Below are 23,337 nucleotides of genomic sequence, written 5' to 3' on the forward strand. Positions count from 1 at the left end.
CAAACCATAGCAATAGTAAAAGAGAATAATATGAACACTTGGTTTATCAAATCTTGGCACTTTTTTTCATATTGCTTTAAATTCTTAGAGGTGGGCAATGCCCCTGTATACCTCCCCCATACCTTTCCCTTTCCTCCAGAGAAAATCATTATCCAGGGTTTGGTGTTTATCATTCCCACGCACATTCTTATGAGTAGATATGCACAACCAATATTGTTTTGAATATTTGGAAATAATTTATTTTTATTTACTATTTAATAACTTGGTTTTTCTACCAGGTTTTTTTTTTTTTTTTTTTTTTTTTTTTGAGGCTTACTCCATGTTGATACATTTACCTCTAGTCCATTAACTGCTCTGTTGTATGCATTTAATCAATGTGCCACAACTTATTTACCTATCCTCCTGCTGATGGGCCTATAAGATGCTCCCCCTCCCTTTTTTGTTCTAGGTCTTGAGACCAGGAGCACTTTACCACTATACTACAAGTACCCAGTCTTTTTGAGTCAGGGTCTCACCAAATTGCTGAGACTGGCCTCAAACTTGAGATCCTCCTGCCTCAGGCTCTTGAGTTGACAGAATGCCCCCCCACGTGTTTTTGATCAAACTATGCTGCAAAGAAGAGTCTTAATATGAATCTCCTTGGACATATACAGATTTTCTATAGGGTATATGAACTAGCAGGTTTACCTTCTCTTTAATGTAGTAGATTCTTTCAAATTCAAAACAGATGTATTAATTTTATACTTGCACTAGCAGTGCATGGGGTCTCCAATTCTTTACATACTTTCCAACACTTGAGGGTGTTAAGACATTAAAACCTAACATGAATGACATCACTGCATTTTGGGAATGCAAATTGAAAGTAGAGAAATACCACTACACATCTATTAGAATGGCTAAAACAACACACACACACACACACACACACACCCAATACCAAACAATATCTAATGCCGGTGAGGGTGCAGTGCAACTGGAACTCTTATATATTGCTTGTAGTCGGAATGTAAGATGGAACAGTGGTATAATCCAGCAATCTCACTTCGAGGTATTTAACCAAGAAGATTGAAAACATGCTCACACAAAAAGCTGTGTGTAAATATTTATAGTGGCTTTATTCATAATTATAAAGTGCTTGTCAATGGTAAGTTTATGTTTTTATTTCAGAGTAGGTTTGGATAGGTATGAAAGGAGAGAATTCGTGAAAGTAGTTAACCACTGGTGGGAACAGGGTCCCATCAAAAGAACACAACACCTCCAGAAAAGTCTTAGTTATCATTTACAGACAGGGCCAATCCTGGAGATGATGACTACTTCAAGGAAATTGTTAATTTTAAAATTCAATTATAATCTGCCCATGAAAATCCTCGGAAACCAAAAGAAAGTATAGCAATTTGTTACACTCTATCAGTGACCAAAAATGGTCATCTGGAGGGTAATAAACATATGCTTAGGATATGAAAGAAAAGGAAGTAAAGTTTGGGATAAAATACAGGATGCCCAATTAAATTTTAATTTCAGAAATTAACATGATTTTTGCATGGGACATACTTATACTAAAAATTATTAGTGTGTCTGAAATTCAGATTTAGCTGGGTGTCTTGTATTTTTATTTGTTCATTCTGACAACCCTTCACTAGGAAGACCCTTGATTCAAACTGTCTTGTTTAATTTATCCTTGAGAAGAAATTACTTATATAAATAATCATTTATTATATTAACATGTCAGGTCCTTAAGCTTTAACAACAGAACTTTTCAAAATGAATTCTGCACGATACAGACTACAACATGAAGACAGCTTCATAATTACGTTAACTACGAATATCAAAATTATAAACACTATCCTTTTTATGCTATTTAGAGATACATAATGGGTCCTATATGAATAAACAGGGTTTTGTGTATATGTGTGCTTGTCAACATAGAAAACAACTTGATTTTGTAAAAGAAATTAAAGGACTAAAAAAGCTTCTAATCTGTGAAAACACTAAAGTATGTATTTGCTGGATTGCAAACTCCATCCTAAGTCACTCAATCTTCATTACTGATAAATGCTACCACACAGTGTACTCTTCCTGTAACAGAATAAAAGGTTGTGTGTAACCACATGAAAGTGAAGGAGAGAAGGAAAAACAACTCATCAGTTAAGAATAATTTAAGTTGGAGATGAGACTGTTACACAAGTCTACTCTATGCTTTCCTAATGATATTTCAAAATTATCACTTTTTCTTTCTCTTCCATGCTGGTGATTGAACCCAGGGCCTTGTACTTATTAGGCGAGTGCTCTACTACTGAGCCACATTCCCAGACCTAAACGTCATCCCTGAAGACCTCTTAAATTTCTGGCTTTGCATATAAGGATCACTAATTTAAAAAACAAACAAACAAACAAAAAAAAAACCACAACCAAAAAAAATTCAGAAGCAATAGCATTTGAAATAGTAATTTTTATAAATTTAAACAGTTTTTGACCACCTTACTATGTTAGAGACAGGACCAGGCACTTTGTGGGACACACCTATGACTTAGGAGCACTTAAGGAACTTATATATCTAGTAGGGCAGAGGCACACATGGACAAGTCAACATAATACCAAGTAAGCTCTCAGATTAAACACTACAGAGAGAAAAGCTATCCGAGCAAAAAAGAGGACGATATTCTTTGGTGGTGAAGTTAACAAAAACTTCATGGAAACATGGCTCAAGTCAGCTCTGGGCAAGGGCTAACAGTGGCAGGGGACCAGAAGAGCAAGAAGTAGAGGTGGGTAGTTGCAAAGTTTGAGCAATGCCTGAATGGTTTGTTTAACCTGACGCTTATCCCAGGTCTGCTCTAACCCTGGCTCCTTTCTACCAAATTCTCCTTCCCCATGTGCTTGGAACACTAGACAATCCATCTCTCTCCTCCCATTTCCTAGCCAAATAATCTTCACTGGGGCTCAGATTCACTGTTGCCTTCTCTTCAAAGTCTTCCCAGACTGCCCAAACCTTCATACAAGTTGGGCTCTGAATCAGGGTTTCATGGCACACCATAACTTCATAGGCTTATCACACCTGCAGCTAAGAATGAAACAGGTTAATTGTTTTAACATCTACCCATCTGATTACACATTCCATGAAGATAGGGACCTTTTTCAGTCTTGTTCACTTTTGTGGCTCCTGGGTCTCAGCATTATTAGCATAATACCTGCCACACAGAAGATACTCAATAAATTGTTGATGAATTAATTCTGGTAAGGTTTTGTGTGCTAAAGTTAGCTATAAATGTTTTCACAATTTGATACCTATGTTAAATTACAGAGCTCATAAGAAAAGTACATAAGTAAATTCATTGCTTGATCAATATAATTTCCATAATTTAAAGCAATTTCACAGGTATTGTATGTAGTAGTCTTTTAAATCTGCTAAACACAACCATCTTTCTTGGTAAAAGACAGTTAAGCTGGAAATTTAATACAAAAACAGCAAACAATAAAGGCATACAATGGAAAACTAAAATTAAATACCTTGATTTTATAGATAAAACCTTCCATTTTAGGTATTACAGAGTGTCTCTGCCCTTTTACTTCTTAGTCACATGCAAGAACTATCTGAATTTTGGGTAAACTCAAAATATGCCCAATATTTGAATTGAAATGCCTAGTAAATAGTCTTTTAGTTTTATAACCTTTTCCAGGCCCCAAATGAAAGGATTTTTAATAGTGTCTATGTATTTATTCAATGAAGATATTTTATTCTTAGTAGCAACACTCCAATACTTCACTACCAAATTTATGTCAATTAAAAGGGATCAGACTCAAACTGACAACTTAGTTATATCAGATTTACTGAATTGCCACTGAAGGAAATCATCAAAAAAACGTATAAATCTAAGGTTGCTTCCTAGTTCCAACTAGATTTGAATGATACATTTTTTTATTTTTATAATTAAGTACTAGAAATATTTTATCATAAAAGCTAAAGAATATACTGAAATGCTTTGTTTTGCGAAATCTAATTTTCCAACTATAAAATTACTGGCATTTGAGAAAAAAGCAACCACTTAAATGAAAACTAAAAATATAAAGCCTATGTTTAAAACATAGTCTTTATTAATACTGACCGCTGAGCTCCATTTTTATTTTACATTGAAATACTTCTGCTTTGCAAAGAAAAGACAGAAAAGTGCATTTTACAAGAGTACTTTTTTGTTTTTAATTCTCTGAGAAAATGGAAGGAATCTGAATCACAAGTTCACAATGTGGTCAAATAAAATTAAGAAACAATGATTTCAGTAATGCTATGCCATCACTAGTGCTTAGCTCCGACTTGGTTCTTGTAAATCAGATCCTGATATACAGTCTAGAGCATCTAGGTTATTCCTCTACAGCGTATTAAACACAGAAAAGGAGGTTTAAAAAAAAACCCTTTCAATGTACAAACATGAATTTAAAAATTGCTTTTAAAAAATCACCTTTTTACATAATGTATATGCAAAACTGCTTTAAATACACGATTTTGGAAGAATTATTTACAAAATGTATCAGCCTGTGGAACAATTCACAGACAAAGCATACATAGTTGCTTTACTTAGTTGTTGCATCTCAACTTTGGGAGATATAAATTTATTCGGCAGTATAGCAAACATAAAACTGTGACAAAGTGTTTGAAGGGCAACCAAAAATTTGATCCTCAAAACAGTTTAAATACTAGGACTGCCAAAGTTTCTAAATAAGGACATACTCCAATGATCCAGATGCCCATTTATAGTTCTATTCTGTTGAAGGACTGAGACAGACTCCCTTCAGTACAGGCCAGGCTACTGGAGGCACCTCCTGTAAAAGGGACAGCTGAGCGCTAGTGTCATCCAAAGAGTGAATTAACCTAGAATTTTCTTTTTTTCAATTTTATTAATATTTTAAAAAATACATAAAAATACAACATCCAATGTCTGAATAAATATATTTAACAAGTTGCAAGATAATACCTTATTTTACACAAAATTTTCAGCTTTAGAAATCTTGTTAAATAACTTCATTGTTGTTATATATTTCATTTTTGTATTTTTGTAACAAAATAAAAACTCTGAAATTACATAGAAAAAAGACAAAATATTTTTGTCAAGGGATAAGATAGTCCACTGAAAACTTATTCACAATTCCACTGTAAACATTAATAAACATTAAAATATTTGCATAATTGTGTGCTCAAAAGTCCTATAAAAAGTGGAAGACTTATTACAACTGTAGTTTTCAGTCAACTACACTTCCTTTCACAATTTATTTTGTCCCATTTACACCTTTAAACCTGGGCACACTGCTGAACATATACTTTGGCAGTTCTAAATAGCAAGTGCTTCCACGAAAATTAAAAAAAAAAAGAAAAAAAATCAACAACAATAAAAAAACACAACATAAACCCCCTACTCACCAAGTGTTCAAATACATCTTAGTGAAAGTGCAGCAGTTATCTATTCAGCTGGATAATATTTTGATGTTTACCATGTGCACTTGCTTGTCTATGATTTCTAAAACACCTGAAAAGCTTTATTTTACAAATTCAAATTTGCTAAGTGCCCTTTTATTTCTATATCACAAAAATGAAAAAAATAAAGAGGAAAAATTATAACAAATATGGCAGGCTGCCTAACCTTCAATTATTAATCAGCTTATTTTTTTGCAACAAGAAAAAAAGAAGAGAGAAGGGAATAGATACAATCCAGCCTGGAAAAGTACACAGGATATACTTAGCAATGTCAAACGAGTTGAGTGCTCTCTGTGGTTGTATTTCAGGGTTTTGGAATTTATGTCCATGGCAGCAAACTGCTGGGAAGGCAGAGAAAATGTTTTATCACCTGCATTCTACAGCAAGTACATTTTGTGGGGGAGATGATGATGAGGGACTCATTCCAGTGTCTGATGAAGCAGATGACATAGAGGCTCCTGCATGAGACACTGTAGAATCAAAACAATTGATGTTAGAGTCAAAAATGATTGTACAGAGATACCAAGTGGATGGCAGAGTAGAAATAAGATTCTTAACATTATTTGCTTTATTCATTGGCCTCTTCAATGTTACAAATATTCAGTTTGACTCAATTGAGGGGAATCAGTCCTTGGTCAGTTATGTAACTCAACAGTTCAAAGCAGACACCACAGGGTTGGGAGTGTTGCTCAGTGGTACAGCATGTGCTTAGTATACACAAGGCCCTGGGTTCAATACCTAGCAGTGAAAAAAGGAAAGGGAAAAAAAAAAAAAAAAGAACTGCAAAATGTAAAGATTTAAGAGAGATTAAACTCTTAAACCCCTACTTCATAGACCCCCAGTAAAGAACTTGGCTTGACCCAAATCAGAAACAGCCAGAGAATTTGCAGTAATTGTTAGGTATCATAATCATGGAGGTTATGGCAATGTGAGTGTATGATTAGGGGAAAATCCTCAAATAGCTTTAACCTAACTCCAGAGAGAGAGTGATTGGTCATTTTTCAGTCTTTTTGTTTTATTTTCCCTTTGTGCTTTCCCTTTGTGCAAAGCTTTCCTTCTCTGGTCATTTTTTTTTTTTTTTTGGTACTGGGGATTGAACCCAGGGACACTTTACCTCTAGGCTATATTCCCAGACCTTTTTACTTTTTTTTATTTTTAGATAGAGTCTCCCTAAATTTTTTTTTTTTGTGGTGCTGGGGATTTGAACCCAGGGCATTGTGCTTGCAAGGCAAGCACTGTACAAACTGAACTATATCCCTAGCCCTCCCTAAATTGTTGAGTCTGGCCTTGAACTTGTGATACTTCTGCCTTAGCCTCCCCAGTCTCTGGGATTATTGGTATGTGCCACCATGTCCAGAGCTTCTCCTGTCAATCTTTGCCTAGTGGTTCCTATTTAAAGTTTTAATTTTTATTCAAGAATATCTGTGTGCTGGGTGTGTGGCACATACTTGTCATCCCAGGGACTTAGAAAGTCAAGACAGGAAGATTGCAAATTCAAGGCCAGCCTCAGCAATTTAGCAAGGCCCTAAGCAACTTATTTTGGACCTATCCCAAATTAAAAAATTTAAAAGGCTGGGGATGTGACTCAGTGTTAAAGCATCCTGTGTTCAATCACCAGAACAAAAAAAAAAAAAAAATGTGTACATGTGTGTAATTACCAATAGACACGTGATTCCTTCTAACAAATTCTTATACATATGCTAGAAATCACTTATTCTCAATTTAACAACTTACTAAAAAAAGAGGAAAAAAGGGAAGGAATCTGAAACTTACATCACTATTAGGAAACTGAACCCAAAGGAGTGGGGAGTTCTCAGAAGAAATTAATTAATTTGCTCTTTTCTTCTTTTTGTGTTTAAAAGTACTATAAAAACTTCTTGCTAAAGTTTTTTTTAAAAGAAAAGAACAAAGTCTGATCTCTTTCCATTTTGCTCCATGCTATTCCCAGAAATTAAAAACTGCTGGAGTCAGCTGTGTTGGCACATGCTTGTAATCCCAGTAACTCAGGAGGCAGAGGCAGGAGAATTGAAAATTCAAGATCATCCTCCCCAATTTAGCAAGACCCTGTCTCAAAATAAAAAAAAAAAAATTTAAAAAAGGTCTATGGATACAGCTCAGCAGTAGAGCACCCCTTGGTTAATCCCCAGCATCAAAAAAACTGCTGAACTTGAATGATTTAAGACCACACGACACAAGTCATTTTATCAGCAATTCACCTTAAATCTTTAGCGAGGGCATAAAATTTGTCTCAACAAAGTCAAGCCATCAGGTCATTCACCTTGTACTTATCTAGTTTTGAGACGTGCTCCTGGCGCCCCTCTCCCCACTTCTGTTCCATCCTATTTCTGGAGTAGTTGCTTTCCAGGTCTGCTATGCAGCGGTCATCCTACAGCTTCCATTCACCACCACCCTGGGATTTTCCTTTTCTGTTTTTCTCTGTGAGATTGCCTTTTAGCTGAACTGCATATTGTTTCTTAGCTTGGCTTCTAAATCTTGACTTAAATAACTTGATGCTGATCTGAGATTCATTTCTTTCATATATACCTTTATAAGGTAAACTTTTAGAATCTATTCTTTGTCCATAGAATTCTAAATTTCAATATGTGCGTTGCTACAAATCTCTCCCTAACCCCCCCTGATTCATTATAGAGGGTACAGTGAGTTCCTTCAATCTTCTAGATTCATATCCTTCAGTTTCGAATTTTTTTTCTTTTTTTTTTTTCCTTTTTTTGTACCAGGGATTAAACCCAGGGTGCTTAACCACAGAGACACATCCCTAGCCCTTTTTTATATTTTATTTTGAGACAGGGTCTCGTAAAGTTGCCTAGTGCCTTGCTAAGTTGTTGAGGTTGGCTTTGAACCTGTGATCCTCCTGCCCCAGCCCCCCAAACTGCTGGGATTACAGGCACGCACCACTTGCACCTGGCCTCTGAATTTTTTTAATAGTATATCTTTTTGTGTTTTTTTTCTAAGTTCTTTTTTGTTCTCTTTATTTACTTTAGCATCTATCTTTATATACAGGCTTTCCTCAATTATCTGGTCACATGGCTCCCACATTTAAGAGAGGGGCATCAAAAAGCTAACAGGAAGCTGTCTATGAATATCAAGGCTTTTCAACATGGGTAATGCACATGCACTGATTAGCACAGATATTGTTTTTTGGTTCAGGAGCATGTTGGTATTTGTTAGGTCATTCTTCCTGTGGTGGTCAATTTCTTCAGAACCTCCTCCCAGGAATGGGCACAAACTTGGCTACATTTTCAGTGAGCCAAAAGGATTAGATCTTAGGTTGGAAGACAGATGGGAGTCTTACTGTTTGGTGTTCAAACTTTTCACTCGATCCATGACTTTCGATTCAACACTTACTCTCACTTTCAGCTATGGCTGGTGTCCGAGTCTACAAACCCATCCTCTGTTAAGTAAATCTCCTGTTTTATTCTGGACATGGGGAAAGAGTTAACCTTGCTTTACAGAGGGGGATGAGAGGATCTAATTTCTCTTTCCATTTTCACCCAATCTCCATTTTTCAGCATCATTCCACATCCCTGCCTTCAGAGCTTTTCTGGAATTAGGTGGTATGAACTGGCTGGCTGCTTGTTTTGTCTCATTGCAAGGACAAGTCTCATCTGCCAGGAAAGTTACAGTAGTCCATCAGCTGCTAAGCTATCAAAAGACATGCTGTTGACATTTCTTTTCTCCTTTGGTGGCCTGTCTCATGCTCTAGTCTTTCTGGACATAGGGTTTTAATTTTTTTAATGAATAAATTATCATTATTTATTCATCCATCCCTATTTATGAACATTTAGGTTATTTTCCATTTTCCTCCATTTCAAAACAGTAAAGAACATCTTTCTATAGTTTGTCTTGGCCACAGGAATAAGGATTTCTCTAGGCCTGAAGGATACACCTAGAAAAATAATGAATTCTGCATATATTTAGTTTTTGTGGGTGCAATACTGCTCTAGAAGTAGTTATACCAAACTGTTCTTTCATAAACATATTGTTTAAATTCCCTTTCCTCGCATTCTCTCCAGACGTTTAACTTGAAGTCAACCCTACATTTTATTTTGTGTGGTGTAGTGTGTGTGGTGCTGGGGCTCAAACCCAGGGCCTTGTGTGTGACAGGTACTCACTCTACCACTGAGTCATATCCCCAGTCCAACACTACATGTTTTTAAGATCTAACTCAGATACGTTAGTTATCCCTTCAATGATTACTCCAAAGTATCCTGTCCTTCCACTAACTTCTACACTGGTTAATATAATCCCTGGCTGTCCTTCTACATGTTAAAATCTTCAAGATCAAAGTCTGTAGTCAATTTAATTCATCTTTTCGATTCTGCCACCTGGCAGAGCGCCTAGCATATGATGAAGTAGTCATTAATGATGGTGAGCTGCACTGAATTACACTACAGTTGCTTAGAAAATGACTTACTGTTCCAGCAAGACAAACCCCTTGAGGATCAGCCTTATGCCTTATTTATTTTAATGAACCTCAAAATAACAAATATAGTGCCTGTGAATAGGCACCCCAAAATATCTGTTGACCAGAGTGAATTTCAGAGGAACTTAGCTCTTCTGGAGAACCCACCACATTTAGTAAATCACATATTTTATAACTTAGTTCATACTCCCTTTCAAAGGTCTCCTACTGATTAATTCAGCTATTAACCCATTCACTTCAGTAACAACAAAAGAAAACACTAGAAATCCAAAAGCAACAATTAATAAAAGTATACCATATTCAGAGAGTGACAAACAAATCTTCTAAAATGATAGGATATATATATATAAAATATATACTTATATTTATATATATATTTACATTTTTATATATATATATAAAAACGGGGAAAAAATTGATAAAATTACCTTCTCTGTCTTTCTTTTTTAATCTTTTTCTTCTCCTGTCTATGGTTGCAACTTCAGACTTCAAAGACATGTAATATTTTCTGATTTCCTGTAATTTTTCTTGAAGAAAAGAGATTCTCTCTGTACTATTCATATTATCTAATTCATCTATAAGGGAAAAAAATGGATTTTAAAATGTATGACTAAAAAGATGGCAGTTCTATCAAAAATCTAACTCATAAATGCACAGTTTTAGTTTATTAAAATATACCATAATAAGCTCTTCAAAAAGGTCTTTTAAAAAAAGACATGAATTATGTTCATGATTAAACATCCTTGTATTTCCAAATTTTCTATATTCAACATATGTATTACATAAATATAAAAAATGTAAGAAAGCATCAAAGTAACCCTGATCTAGAATTATTTTTCTTCTTAAACATTTCTTTAGTTGTCAATGGATCTTTATTTTATTTATATGCAGATTTGAGAATCGAATCCAGTACCTCACACATACTAGGCAAGCACTCTACCACTGAGCCACATCCTCAGCCCTTTATTTTTTTACTTAAAGACAGGGTCAGGGTCTTACTAAGGTGCTGAGGCTGGCCTCAAATTTGTGATCCTCCTGCCTCAGCCTTCCAAGCTGCCAGGATAACAGGCATGCACCACTCCATTCAGCTCATATGTATCTTCTTAACTGGCAATTTTGTCAATATTTATCAAGTTAATCTTAGGAAAAGATATAGATTTGTATTTAAGATAACAAGTGGTGATTAATGATTTGGAATACACAAATAATTTGTTAAACATTATTCCTTATTTTATTAAATTGGCATTTTAAATATACTCCACTTTACAATATACATTCATGTTATCTATAAGTTTCTTACTGAGTTGAAAGCTCCACTTATATGTCCTAGGAGAGGAATTTGGATGTTTTTCTCTGTGTTTCTCTTTCTCTCCATCTTTGATATGGGGGGAGGTTCTTGCAGGTGATCGTGTAAGCTTCTGTGGCTTAGACACACTAAGATGCTTCACTGGGGTACATTTACTTGAATTGTCTACAGCTGGAAGATCTTCACTATCACTGCTTTGTCCTGTAACAGTAACAGAAAGTTTACTTGGAGACTATAAATGATAAAAATGCAACAGACCCAGCAATTACACTTCCTGGTATCATACTGGTGATCTCATATTAGGAGATACTTTTGATTTCTACTGAAAAGGCAAAATTAAGAGTTACGCATTAAGTTTCCAAGTCCCTTTCCTACCTGTATCTTTCTTTTATTGTTTTTTTTTTTTTTTTTTTAATTTTATATTTTGATCTCGAAAAGAGTTTCTGGACAAACTCATCTCCTCAGCTATGCTCTTAAGACTGTCTACTCCAGCTCCTCTCCAACAACCAACGTCTACTGTGTTCTTGCTTTTGGTTGCCAGAGTGCACAGCATACTTAGATCTTTTCATCACTGGAGAAAGATAAGGAGGGAAGGGGAGAAGACCTCTCCCCCATCAACTGGCACCTCTTTTCCTCTTTTTAGGGTCAAACTTCTTGAAAGAGAAACTCTATTATCCTGACTTCTACATCTCTGTGCTCTGGTTAGGGACATAAACTATTGGTTCAATTCAATTAACATATTTTAATCCTACTTGAATATTCTACAGCATTTGAAACTTATTTCTCATTCAAACCTCCTAGTGTTCACTAACTTAAATTTATCTCTGGTCAGTTTCCACTCTTCCTCCTGGCCCACATAAAGGGTTCTGCCACATAGTTCTATTTTTGTTCCTTTTTCTGCTCATTCTTTTAATTCTTCTATAGCAATCTCATCCTCTCTCAAGTCTCTGAAAATTAAAACTAGACTGCCTTCTAAGCCCCAGACCCAATATTTTCCTAATATTGGATAACTTTAACTTAACATTCTCCAAATTTCTCTTCCTATAACCTGCTACTACTCCCATATTCCATATCTTAGTTAATTCCTCATACTTGACCAATCATAAACAATCCTGGTGATTTTATTTACCAAATCTCTTTAATTTATTCCTTCTTTCACTGCCTTTTAAACCAGATCCTTTCCAAAAAGTAAAACTAGTCATGTCCTTCCTTTATCAATCTTTTGAACTTTTAATTTGATGTAATTTTCAAATTTACAAAAAAGTAAAACCATTACCCAAATTATTTTCTAACCCATTTGAGAGCAAGCTGATGTGCTAAACTAGAGTACTTCAGTATGTGACATTTCTCACAGACAACATTCTCTGTGTCAGTTCTGTACTGCTGTATTACAAATTAGTCCTCAAATCTCCTAGTGTTTACTAATTTAAATTTATCTCTGGTCAGTTTCCACTCTCTTGCTCCTGGCCCTTAGCAGTTTAAAACAACAAATGTTCCTTATCTCACACAGGTTTTAACGATCAAAATCTGGGAGCAGACTGCATGGTCTGGCTTAGGAATTTTGTGAGACTGTGTGTGAACTGTGAGTCAGGGCTGTAGTCTTTGAAGACTTGACTGAGCCTGGTGGATCTGCTTCCAAGGTGGCTCACTCACTCTCTCAAGTCACTTGCTATTGATACAATGCCCCCAGTTCTTCGGCATATGGGCCTCTGGACAAACTGTGTGATGTCCTCCCAACAGCCAACTTCCCCCAGAGCAAGTCATCCAATGGAGAGTAAGGAGGAATTCACAGTGCCTTTTATGACCTATTCTCCAGAATCATGCTCTATCACTGCCACTTTTTTAGAAATGGGTCATTGAGTTCATCCCACACCCATGCTGATAGAAGTTAGGCTTCACTCCTTGAAAAGTGTCAATGACTATGTGGATATTTTTTAAAACTACCACACTCCTACAGAACCATAATATAGCATCAATGTCAGAAAGTTAGCACAGATACATTACTATCATCTAATCCTCAGATCTCCAGTTGCCCCAATTAAACCCTTTACAGAAGTCAGATCCAGGTGAGAATCATGTACTGCATTTAGTTGCCACATCTCTGAAGTCTCTTTCAAGCTAGAACATTTCCTCTTTCCTTGATTTTTTGAAGGACCTTTTGATCTTTTCAATTTTGAAGATTACAATTTTGAAGATTATAGGCCAAATTGTTATACAGGATATCCTTCAGCTTGAATTTGTTAATGGTTGGTTTCTCCCGATCAGGTTTACATTATGCATTTTGATAGGAATATCACAGATATGGCTGCTAATGTCCATTGGGACACTGTTTCAATCAGGATGGGGTTCACTTTGATCATGTGACTAAGGTGGGGACTGCCTGGCTTATCCATTGTAACATTATCACATTCCCTTTGTAATTCCTAATACTTTTATATGCTCATCTCCTATCACTCTTTCTCCTTTCCTTAGACTGCACTGTATAATTGGCAGCAACTTCCAACTACTAAAATGCCTTTTATCCTATATAAATCATGTTCCTTTCCTTGAACTGTGTGTCTTTTATAACCTAGAACTTCCTTTTCAGACTTGTATAAAGACATGTTTTAGAGGTTAAATTTTAATCTGTCAAAATCAATTACATTTATCTCTACAACATTCTCTAATTTATACAAAATTTGTTTTTCATGTAATCGAATTCATTCATACAGATTTACTAATTTTTTTATCAATAAGAATTGCCCTTATTTCTTGTGTTTTAAAATTATCACACTATCTACAAATTAGCTTTTCTACCTTAAAGGAAAATATTCCTTGCAAAAATGTAAGCTTTATCTACTCTTTAACACCAAAGTAACTGTATTTTTCTTTTGAGTCCCAAATATGTTCCTCTAATATTAAACTACTTTCCATAAAACACATGAAATAAGCATAAAAAATAATTACATCTATCCCAGTTCTAAGTAAAATTGATATGTACCTTCAGACTGTTAATGGAAAAATATAATAAACCAGATTTATTTTTAAATGAACACAAGCCAGGCTCAAAACCAGTGAACTGCAGAAATGACCACCACCATACAGACAGAGGCCAGCACTGACCTGCTCCATTCTTGTCATTTTTGGCTACAGCACTTGTTCGCTTTGGGGTACGCTTCTGTTTTTTTGCCATTAATCCACTATTTCCATCACTTGGCCTTTTCTGACCTGAAATAAGGGGAAAGAAAATTTGAAAACAACACCAAAAATAAGGGTGGGCACATTTATTCATCCATGTCCTCTACATGTACTTCTATATATACATTTTTTAAAGCAAAAAGAAAAAAAGATGGTAGTTAAAAAGCAGCAGTATCTGAAACTCTTAACTTTTGGTTTTGACATAAAGTTATGCAAGTGTTTCCCTGCAAGCCTTACCCTTCTCCCTGCTCTCTCGTTCCTGTACAATTATGCTGCAGGTACCAGGGGTGGTGCTGGCTTCAAACCCATTTGCTGATTCCCTCTCGCAGAGACCTTCTTGAGACTCTTCAGCAATGCTGTCGACCTCGATCGTTATGTCGCTCTCACTCTTTACACTTCGAGACTCGTCCTGACTGAGAGTAAGTGGTGAAGCTACTGAGAAGTTATGCTGTGCTGCAGGAGGGAGGGCTGGCGGGACAGAAACGAGGGAGCTGGACTCGGGGCTCTCCACTGCCACATCCTCCACGCTGGTCTTATCCTTCTCATCCAGATCATCCAGATCTACTTCATGGCAGACCAGGGTTTCAGGTCCAATCAGAGGCATTGCCTCCTCCTCTTCTTTCAGTGGTGTATGTACAGTTTCTGCAGCTGGACTATCAAGTTTTTCGCCACTCGACTCTTGAGCACATTGGTTTGACTCTGCTATTAATGATGGCATTCCTTCATTTTCTGTTTCAAAGTGCTGTTCAAAATTTAAATTTTTTATCCCCTCAGATCCAATACAATCACTGGTCCTTTCTTGAGACACACTATTTGTCATTTCTGCTCCATTCTCAATTCTTATTTTTTTCTCTGGTGATGATTGTCCTAAAATTTTCCGTTTCAACTTTTTTTCTTTCCCATATTGGTCAATTTCATCTTCAGTAGCACAGGAAAAGTTTTTACTGTCTAATGAGGAAAATTCAAGACTATGAGCTTCTACGTGAGGTTCGCTTCCTGCTTCATCCGGGCTAAATGATGAAATCTTTATAATTTCTAAAGAAAGATCTTTTGTTTTGCTTCGCCTTCCCTTTCCTTTAGGAGATTTTTCTGCCTCTTTCTTAACCTCTTCTACTTGTTCCACTTTGTTTCCAAAAATCTGCACTATTTGTTCATTCTCTCCAACTTCTAACTTCAGGGTTTCTAAAGGCTGCATTTGAGTCCTATCATTTTCCTTTAATATGTGTGCAGCAATCTTTGGATTTTCTTCATCTAGTTTATCATCATTTAAATTATCATTTTTTTCTAGTTCTTCCTTAATATCAGGAGAGAGTTCTTCATTTATTGAATTCTTTTCTAAAGGATCTTCTGTTTCACTATCAGATGAACAAGAGTCTGCAAGAAAAAAAATTATTATACTATACAGGTTTTTATCTTAATTACCAATGTAATCTTACAATAAAAATCCTACGAAACAGAAATAAAACTCTTAATCACATACCTCCAAATGTTCCCTACACAAATTTTCTACATGAAATAAGCCATGACATTTGTGCCAAAAATTAGGGGAAAGGGATTTCAAAATAAACTCTGTGAAGATATAGTACATAGCTTATTACTCTCTCAATGCTATACGAAGAGCTATTAGGTCATCTTCCCTAGTATCATATATAGATTACATTAGCCTGTAGAAGGGCCAAAGGACAAATACTAAGAAGTTAGTATGTTAAGTAGTTTGATCTAAGATCTAGTATATACTGATTAATATAGGTATGATCACTATTTGTGCCCTAAGAAGGGAATATGACATTCCACTTAAAATAATTCTGGAAAGATGACTATTTAAAATGAGCGATGTGAATACTCAAAACTTTAAATTCTTACTGACAGACAAAAAAAGCACAAAAGTCACCTGCTTGCAAGAAAAATTACTTTTTTTCTTTACATCAGAAAAATCTTTAAAATAATAGAATAGGGAGGGTTCTAAGGTAGTATGAGAACTATAAAATACAAAAATCCTGCCCATATAGTACTCATATCTGAATGAAGTTCAAAAAGGCAAACTATATTTGTTTAAGTGAAAAAGTATACAAAGTTTTATTTCGTGGTTTTATCATAAAGATAATACAGATGGTTGTTTTTGAATTTGTGTTTGTGTGTGTGTGTGTGTGTGTGTGTGTGTGTGTGTGTGTTATTAGAGACTGAACCCAGTAGAGCTTCCCCTTTTTATTTTTTATTTTGAGACAGGGTCTCACCAAGTTGCTAAGGCTGTCCTGGAACTTGTGATCCTCCTGCCTCAGCCTCCTAAGTAGCTGGAATTATAGGCATGCGCCACCATGCCTGGCTTAGAATTCATTTTTCTAATGTTGAAAAAAACCAGTTTTTATAAAGAAGTTTAATAAGGCTACTATGTAAAATTTTGTAGGTTGTACACTACACAAAGGCAGGCCATCTAAGGGGTACCTTTCACTTTGTGGACATCCTGCATTTGTATTTTATGACAGCACTCCAGCAGATGGCAGTAAAGAGGAAAGATGCCCTTTTTAATGACACTCAAGCACTATATGGACTAAAGGCAAAGTAGTTCAGGACAATCTCTTGAAGGGAGGGAAAATTATTAACACAATCCTTTAAAATTTCTTAAATTACATGTAAAAATGCACAAAATTAGGAAAGTGAGGGGAAAGAGTAAAAGCAGAATAAAATATGATCACTTACATGCATCAAAAAATATACTTGTATTACATTAGTTTGTGCTCTCTGAATAGCAGTCTCAGCTTTGTTGAATAGCACTAAACTTAACAGGAGACACTAGTGTATGCTTTGCAGCAAAGCGTAGCACACACCAGGTCTCATGGATTGTTAATTCATCCTCTATTAAAATATCACTAGATTTTAAATAAAAACAAAGCACAATAAGCATTAGTTTGGAATTAAATTTTGTAATTTAAATCATATGAGATTAAAACATAGGTGGTTTTTACTATGAATCTCTCACAGGACAGTAATTTTAACAAGTCATGTACAACAGAGTGATGTTTCAATCAATGATGGCAGGATGTAGGATAACAGTCCTATAAGATTCTATTGCCTAGTGATGCCATAACCATCTTGGTTTGTGTAAGTACACTCTATGATGTTGCACAATGACAATGCTTTTCTCAGAATGTATTCCCATTATTAAATGACACATGACTGTTTATGTATTATTGATTTTTTAAAAAATCAGTGATCCTCAAGAGTGAGCATCTTCCATTCCATTTGACAGAGGTGAGCCATCTGGCATAGCACTGTGAGCATATCTGGTACCTGATTTTCCTTCACTGTTTGCTGTCTTAGATAAACCATATGGCAAGTTTGATGAAAGGGTTGATTTTAAAGGAGGTCGTCCCCGTTTTGACTTCTGCCTCTCTTCATCCCTCTTTTCGTCCTTTTCACTATCTTCTTTATTCTGGGTAATAACAAGGAAATGCATGAGAATGGTCAATGCCTTAAGAAAAATGAACATTTTAATTCTCCAAGGAAAACTAAGAAAAAAAAAAAAAAAACTAGCTTATTTGTCAACCCCTAATTTGTGCTTATAGAAAAATCAAAAACAGTTCTCTAACCTATTTATAAGAATATGATATTCCACAATTTGTAACATTGCAATTATTTTGTGTGGAAGCTAGTGCACTCGCAAGCTATACAACTATTCAGTACTCCCCCTGGTTCCTTATTATCCACTGAGGAAATAAAGACATCAAAAACAGACAATACACTTGGCAGATCTATTTTACTATTTTACTAAATTTTACTAATAGTTTCAAGAATTTAAACATCAGATTTAGCATTTTTAAAATATAGTGGTTCCCCCAAATAATAAAATGTGGCAACCTTGGGTCAGCGTTGCCACAACAGAATGGTTAATTCCACCCTCTCTAGTGAGAACCAAGTCCCCTGTGTGTCACTTTTAGTCCGACTTTACCCTTTTCCTATAAAAGTTCCCTCTACAGACATTTGAGTTTAAAATCTGTGCCCTAGGCATTGCCGGTTTTCATTTTTCCATGAGATGATGTGGTAACAGGTTTTAAATTTTTACTTTTTTAGCACCTGAGTTATAATAGAGAAAATCTGCAACAATCTTAATTATTACAGTGATAAAACAAAATTTATTAAAAAAAAAAAAGCACAACACCTTAAATGCACATTACTAAATGAAAGAAGCCAACTGTAAAAGGTTATCTGTTGTAATGATTTCAACTATATGACATTCTGGAAAAGGCAAATTTATGCAGACAGTAGAAAGATCAGTGGTTGCCAAGGTTTGGGAGAGGGTAGGAGGAAGAACTGGCCAAGCACAGAGTACTCTGTATGACACTTTAATGGTGGGTACATGGCATTATACATTTGCCCAAACTCAAACTATGTGTGTTATACCTTCTGTGTGTTCATTACCGTTCTGTAAACTGTGGACTGACAATGATGTGTCCATGTGGGTTCATCAATTGTAACAAATGCGATATTCTGGTAGAGGTTGAGGGAGTTAACAATGCGGGGTGGGGAGGGGCTCATGCATGTATGTGGCAGAGGGCATATAGGAAATCTCTGCATCTTCTCAATTCTGCTATGAAAGCTAAATTGCTCTAAAAAAATAATGTCTTAAAGAAATGATAGAATTTGAATAATTCCTGGACCTATCATAAAGTCTATGAATGTAGAAACATACCTTAGCTTTCTTCTTTTGTTTTTTCTTTGGTCCACCTTTGTCCAAAGGCCAGATTATTCTGTCAGCCTTCACCCATTCATCATACCTTAAAATGAAAATTTAAAAATTTCATAGTGATATCCTATTTAAAATATATTCATCAAACAAAAACAATGGTGAGTAGATTAAAGAGTTTATTTCCATGTTGACAGAAATGCGAAAGTCTCAGAGGTGGGTTTGTGGGTAATGTGTACCAACCACCATACGAGGTGCTTTGTTGTACCAACTATCAACAGGGAAAGCCAAGAGAAGTTTTTAGAGTTAACAGGTCAGGGGAGGTTGGGGGGTGAGCAAATGCTAAGTACATACAAAAACTACTGGAACTGCTTTGTTTTTAGAATTTCCATAAATCTGAGCTTATAAGCAGAATCTGTACTGGAATGCACTCTATTGAACAAAGAATACAAAGAAAACTCAGGTAAATTAAAATTTGCAACATGATCAGTTCCAGATTATATTATCAAGTCCTTTGAAATTTCTGTTCCTCCCCAGAACTCTTTAGCCTCTACTATTTCTAATAAAATTTTATTTTGAGTCATATCATCTTTAAGACTTTGCAGTTTTTAGAGATATTTATATTTTTAATTTCCTTCAACAATTTATATTTTGTTTAACTTGAGTATAAAAATTATAGGTTGTTCTCACTTTAAACTGTACTGTGTAAGTAAACTCATATATCTGGAAATCATACCTGTGCTTTGTAATTCAGTTACCATGGAGAAGTATAAGATAAGAACATGGTTCCAACATGTGCAAGATTCAGCTGGGATGGCACCATGATACCTACACTATAGTTTGAAATATAGTTAATCCTGGTAGATTAACCCAATATCTAAAGTGTTTGGAAAAGGACTGTCTATAAGCATTGTACCAGACTTTTAAGTATTTGTATTTTATTATCTTAGAAATATTCAATCCTGAATTTTGTTACCTTATTTAGATATATTCATTTGGGACATTCACTGAGGACCTAGTGGTATGCCAGGCTCTGTATAAGGAAAAAGGTAGGGACAGAAAAAACAAGGCCTTGCTCTCATACAATTCAGTCCCATATGAAAGAGAGCATATAATGAAATCAAATGGAACCTGGGAAGTGCAATAAGAGTTATGTATCTGACCCAGGACTAACAAAGGAGCAACTGTCCAATTCTGAAATTTTCCAGGAGACATCAAATCACCAAGATCCAGGCCTGATCTGGAGTAACTTGGCACAGGCCACAATGGCCCCATGAAAGAAGGGTACTGTTGTGCAGGTACTTCCAGTGTCAATATTGCCAACCAAGGGGGTTCCAGCATTTCTCAAGTAGAGACCTGAACCCCACACTTGCACATGTTTTCATTTTAGAAATTCGACTAAATTCTGAAGGAACTATAGGAACTTCATCTCAACAAGCAGGGCAGAATTACACCAGCTTTCAGGAGTATGGAGGCCAACAACAAAAAAATCATGTGAGTAACCCAGTAGGAAACTAACACCAAATTATGAGGAAACTGATCATATGAGTATTGATTATTCATAAAGTAAAAAGATGAGAAAAAAGGATGATAGAAAACAGAGATTCTAGACAGAAGAACTGAAAAACACACAGATGGCAAATAAGAGTACATGGGATGGGCATGGTGGCACATGCCTATAATCCCCTGGAAGGCCGAGGCAGGAGGATCACAAATTCAAAGCCAGCTCAGCAATTTAGTGAGGCCCTGTCTCAAACAAAAGAGGGGAGAGGGAGTTGTGTATGTAGCTTAGCAGTAGAACACCCCTGTGTTCAATTCCCAATACCAAAAAAAAAAAAAAAAAAAAAAAAAAAGAGTATATGGTTGTAAACTGAACAGAGTCAGAGAAAAGAAATTTTAAAATCTTATATTCATTAAGCTCCTACCTTTTAAGATGATGCCAAATTATAAAAAGACAATTATCATTGAGCACTTACTAAGTACCAAGTTCTTCTAAACACTATACATGTTAATTATAGGTATTGTCATTTTACGGTATCTCTCTGAAATTTTTATTTCAGTATTTAATTTATTTCAGTATTTTATTTTCCCCAATTTAGTGATGAGAGAATCAAGTCACAAAAGAACATATACCTAGCATGTAGAAAAACCTTAGAGCAAGATGGCTCCAAGTGAATTCAGGTGACCTGGATATTTCAAATACACAAGACTTTCCAAAGGGTAAGAGAAAAGCAGCCCTGACATTCAGGAATTGGCCTGGTACAGCTCTAGCTAGACCCTGGTGTTGTGACAAGCTGATCTGGCTCTTGTTGAACATGAACAACTTCACACAACATCAAATAAGTCTGCTCTGTGCCCATGACAGACCTAAGCAAAAATCAGACCACTCCCTAATCATATCTGAACACAAGGGGCAGAGGGCAGGGGGGAGACAGGAACATTGTCCAAGCCACAAAAATGACTAAACATTCTTTTTTTCCTGTTAATGAATCACTGCTGCTTCTTCACCAATTATAGTGTCAACCTTGGACTAGTCTTCTCTCCTTACAGTAAGACCAAGAAAATCGATTACAGAATTACCCCCAGCTTCCTGATAGTACCTCATATAAAAGCAAAGTTTCACTTCCTTAAATCCTCCCCAAACCACCTAACAGGAGCTCAAATCTTAGTTTTTTCCAACATTCCTTGTTAATTAACCAACTTAGAATTATTATGATGCTTGACAGAAACCAACATTTGCACAGTTGAGTTATAGCCTCACTCCCTGACCATGTTCTGCAATACGTTTTCACAGAATCCTGGGCTGTTCCTGTTCCCAAAGATGGCACCCTGAACCTTTGCTATTGACCTAACTCTCTGTTAGAGCTGTGCCCCATGATTCCCCATGTTATATGTTCTTTCTCACTGTAAATGAATAATAAATCCAGCTTGTTCCAATGACAGATCCTGGTGATCTGGAAGCACTGACAAAGCTTGTAAAACAGTACAAATGCCAACTTGTTGGGACAAGTTAGAATACAGGTGTGCTTTTAAAACACACACAAACACACTATGTGCTTAAGTCCTCACAAAATTAAACTGATCTCTCAACTACTGACAAAATTTCAGTAGTTGGAAGGAAATACTTTCTTGCTTGCTTACCTGACATTCCATCCATAGTAATGTACCAAGTATAAAACTTCTCCATCATCAATTTCAGTGCTTTTAATGCTGGCTTCATAAATTTTCTGAGTTTTCCCTCGTCCATACTTCACTTTCACTTTGGTTCCCGTTAGACAGGGTTCCATGTCTTCCTCATCTTCCTCCCCTTCAGAGTCACATTTGCTCTCAGTTTCTTCCCTGCAGTAAGTTATAACATTGATAATGCTACTAATCACTTAATGGAGAACAAAATCATATGTGCTAAAAAGAATCCAAAGTGTAGAATATTCACAACCTAAGTATTACCTTAATAATGTCAGTGGAGGAGGAGAAGAAGGAGGAGAAGGAGAAGATTTTTATGGACTACTTACTAAGAAATTTGTTATGTAAAGGTGCACTGTACCAAAAGTAAATCCACACTTATTAAAGGCCAATCAATAATCACAGTTAATGATGATGATGTGGAGTCAAATAAATCACTTTTGATAAAATAAGAACAATCTGCTCTGACAGTCTTTGGAAATCATATTCAAGTGCCACCTTAACATGTGAAATAATCTAAAGATATTTTGTAACTTCCTGCAACTAAGTATCATAAATCTACTATTTTATGCTCATTTTAGAATAGTTCCTAGTTTTTTTAATGGGCTTAAAAAATGAACAAGGGCTTTCTACCTTAGTAACCATGTTTTAAAAGCCAATTTACATATTAAAAGTCTCCTTACTCTACCAAAGAAACAGTTGTTTTTGTTGCTTGTTTGTTTGGCTTGGGATGTCAGATAAAATCTAAGGGTGTTTTATCACTGAGCTACATCCCCAGCACTATTTTATTTTTAATTTGTGATAGGATCGTGTTAAGTTGCCAGAGCTGGCACTGAATTTGCTATCCTGTTTTAGTTTCCCAAGTAGCTGAGATTACATTGAGAGCTACTACACCCCAGGAAACAACAGGTTTTGAATGTGAGGCCACTTGCGATCCCTGCCTTGGTCTCCAGAGTCCCTGGAATTACAGGCCTGTGCTACTGAGCACAGTAAGCTACATATTTTATGCTTTTTCACTTATCTCCCATCAGCTCTTCTTTGAGAATCAGATATAAAAAAGATTCACACAGATAAGTCCACAATAT

At 35.7% G+C, this 23,337-nt stretch overlaps 1 protein-coding gene across 1 annotated transcript in view; it reads right to left on the reverse strand.

Moving 5' to 3' along the window:
• Positions 1-5,226: 5,226 nt before the first annotated feature.
• ARID4A (AT-rich interaction domain 4A) overlaps positions 5,227-23,337 on the reverse strand; it is a 67,183-nt gene continuing 49,072 nt past the window's right edge. The window contains exons 17-24 of the mRNA XM_079125793.1: positions 22,211-22,408; positions 19,076-19,160; positions 17,677-17,818; positions 14,626-15,762; positions 14,314-14,418; positions 11,206-11,412; positions 10,334-10,480; positions 5,227-5,931 (exon numbers count right to left, since the gene is read on the reverse strand). Of these exons, the coding sequence (XP_078981919.1) occupies positions 5,828-5,931; positions 10,334-10,480; positions 11,206-11,412; positions 14,314-14,418; positions 14,626-15,762; positions 17,677-17,818; positions 19,076-19,160; positions 22,211-22,408 (2,125 nt within the window). The 3' untranslated portion in view covers positions 5,227-5,827. The remainder of the gene's footprint in view (positions 5,932-10,333; positions 10,481-11,205; positions 11,413-14,313; positions 14,419-14,625; positions 15,763-17,676; positions 17,819-19,075; positions 19,161-22,210; positions 22,409-23,337) is intronic.

Source organism: Sciurus vulgaris, assembly GCF_902686455.1.
Source record: "Sciurus vulgaris genome assembly, chromosome: 2".
In the NCBI taxonomy this organism is placed as follows: domain Eukaryota; kingdom Metazoa; phylum Chordata; class Mammalia; order Rodentia; family Sciuridae; genus Sciurus; species Sciurus vulgaris.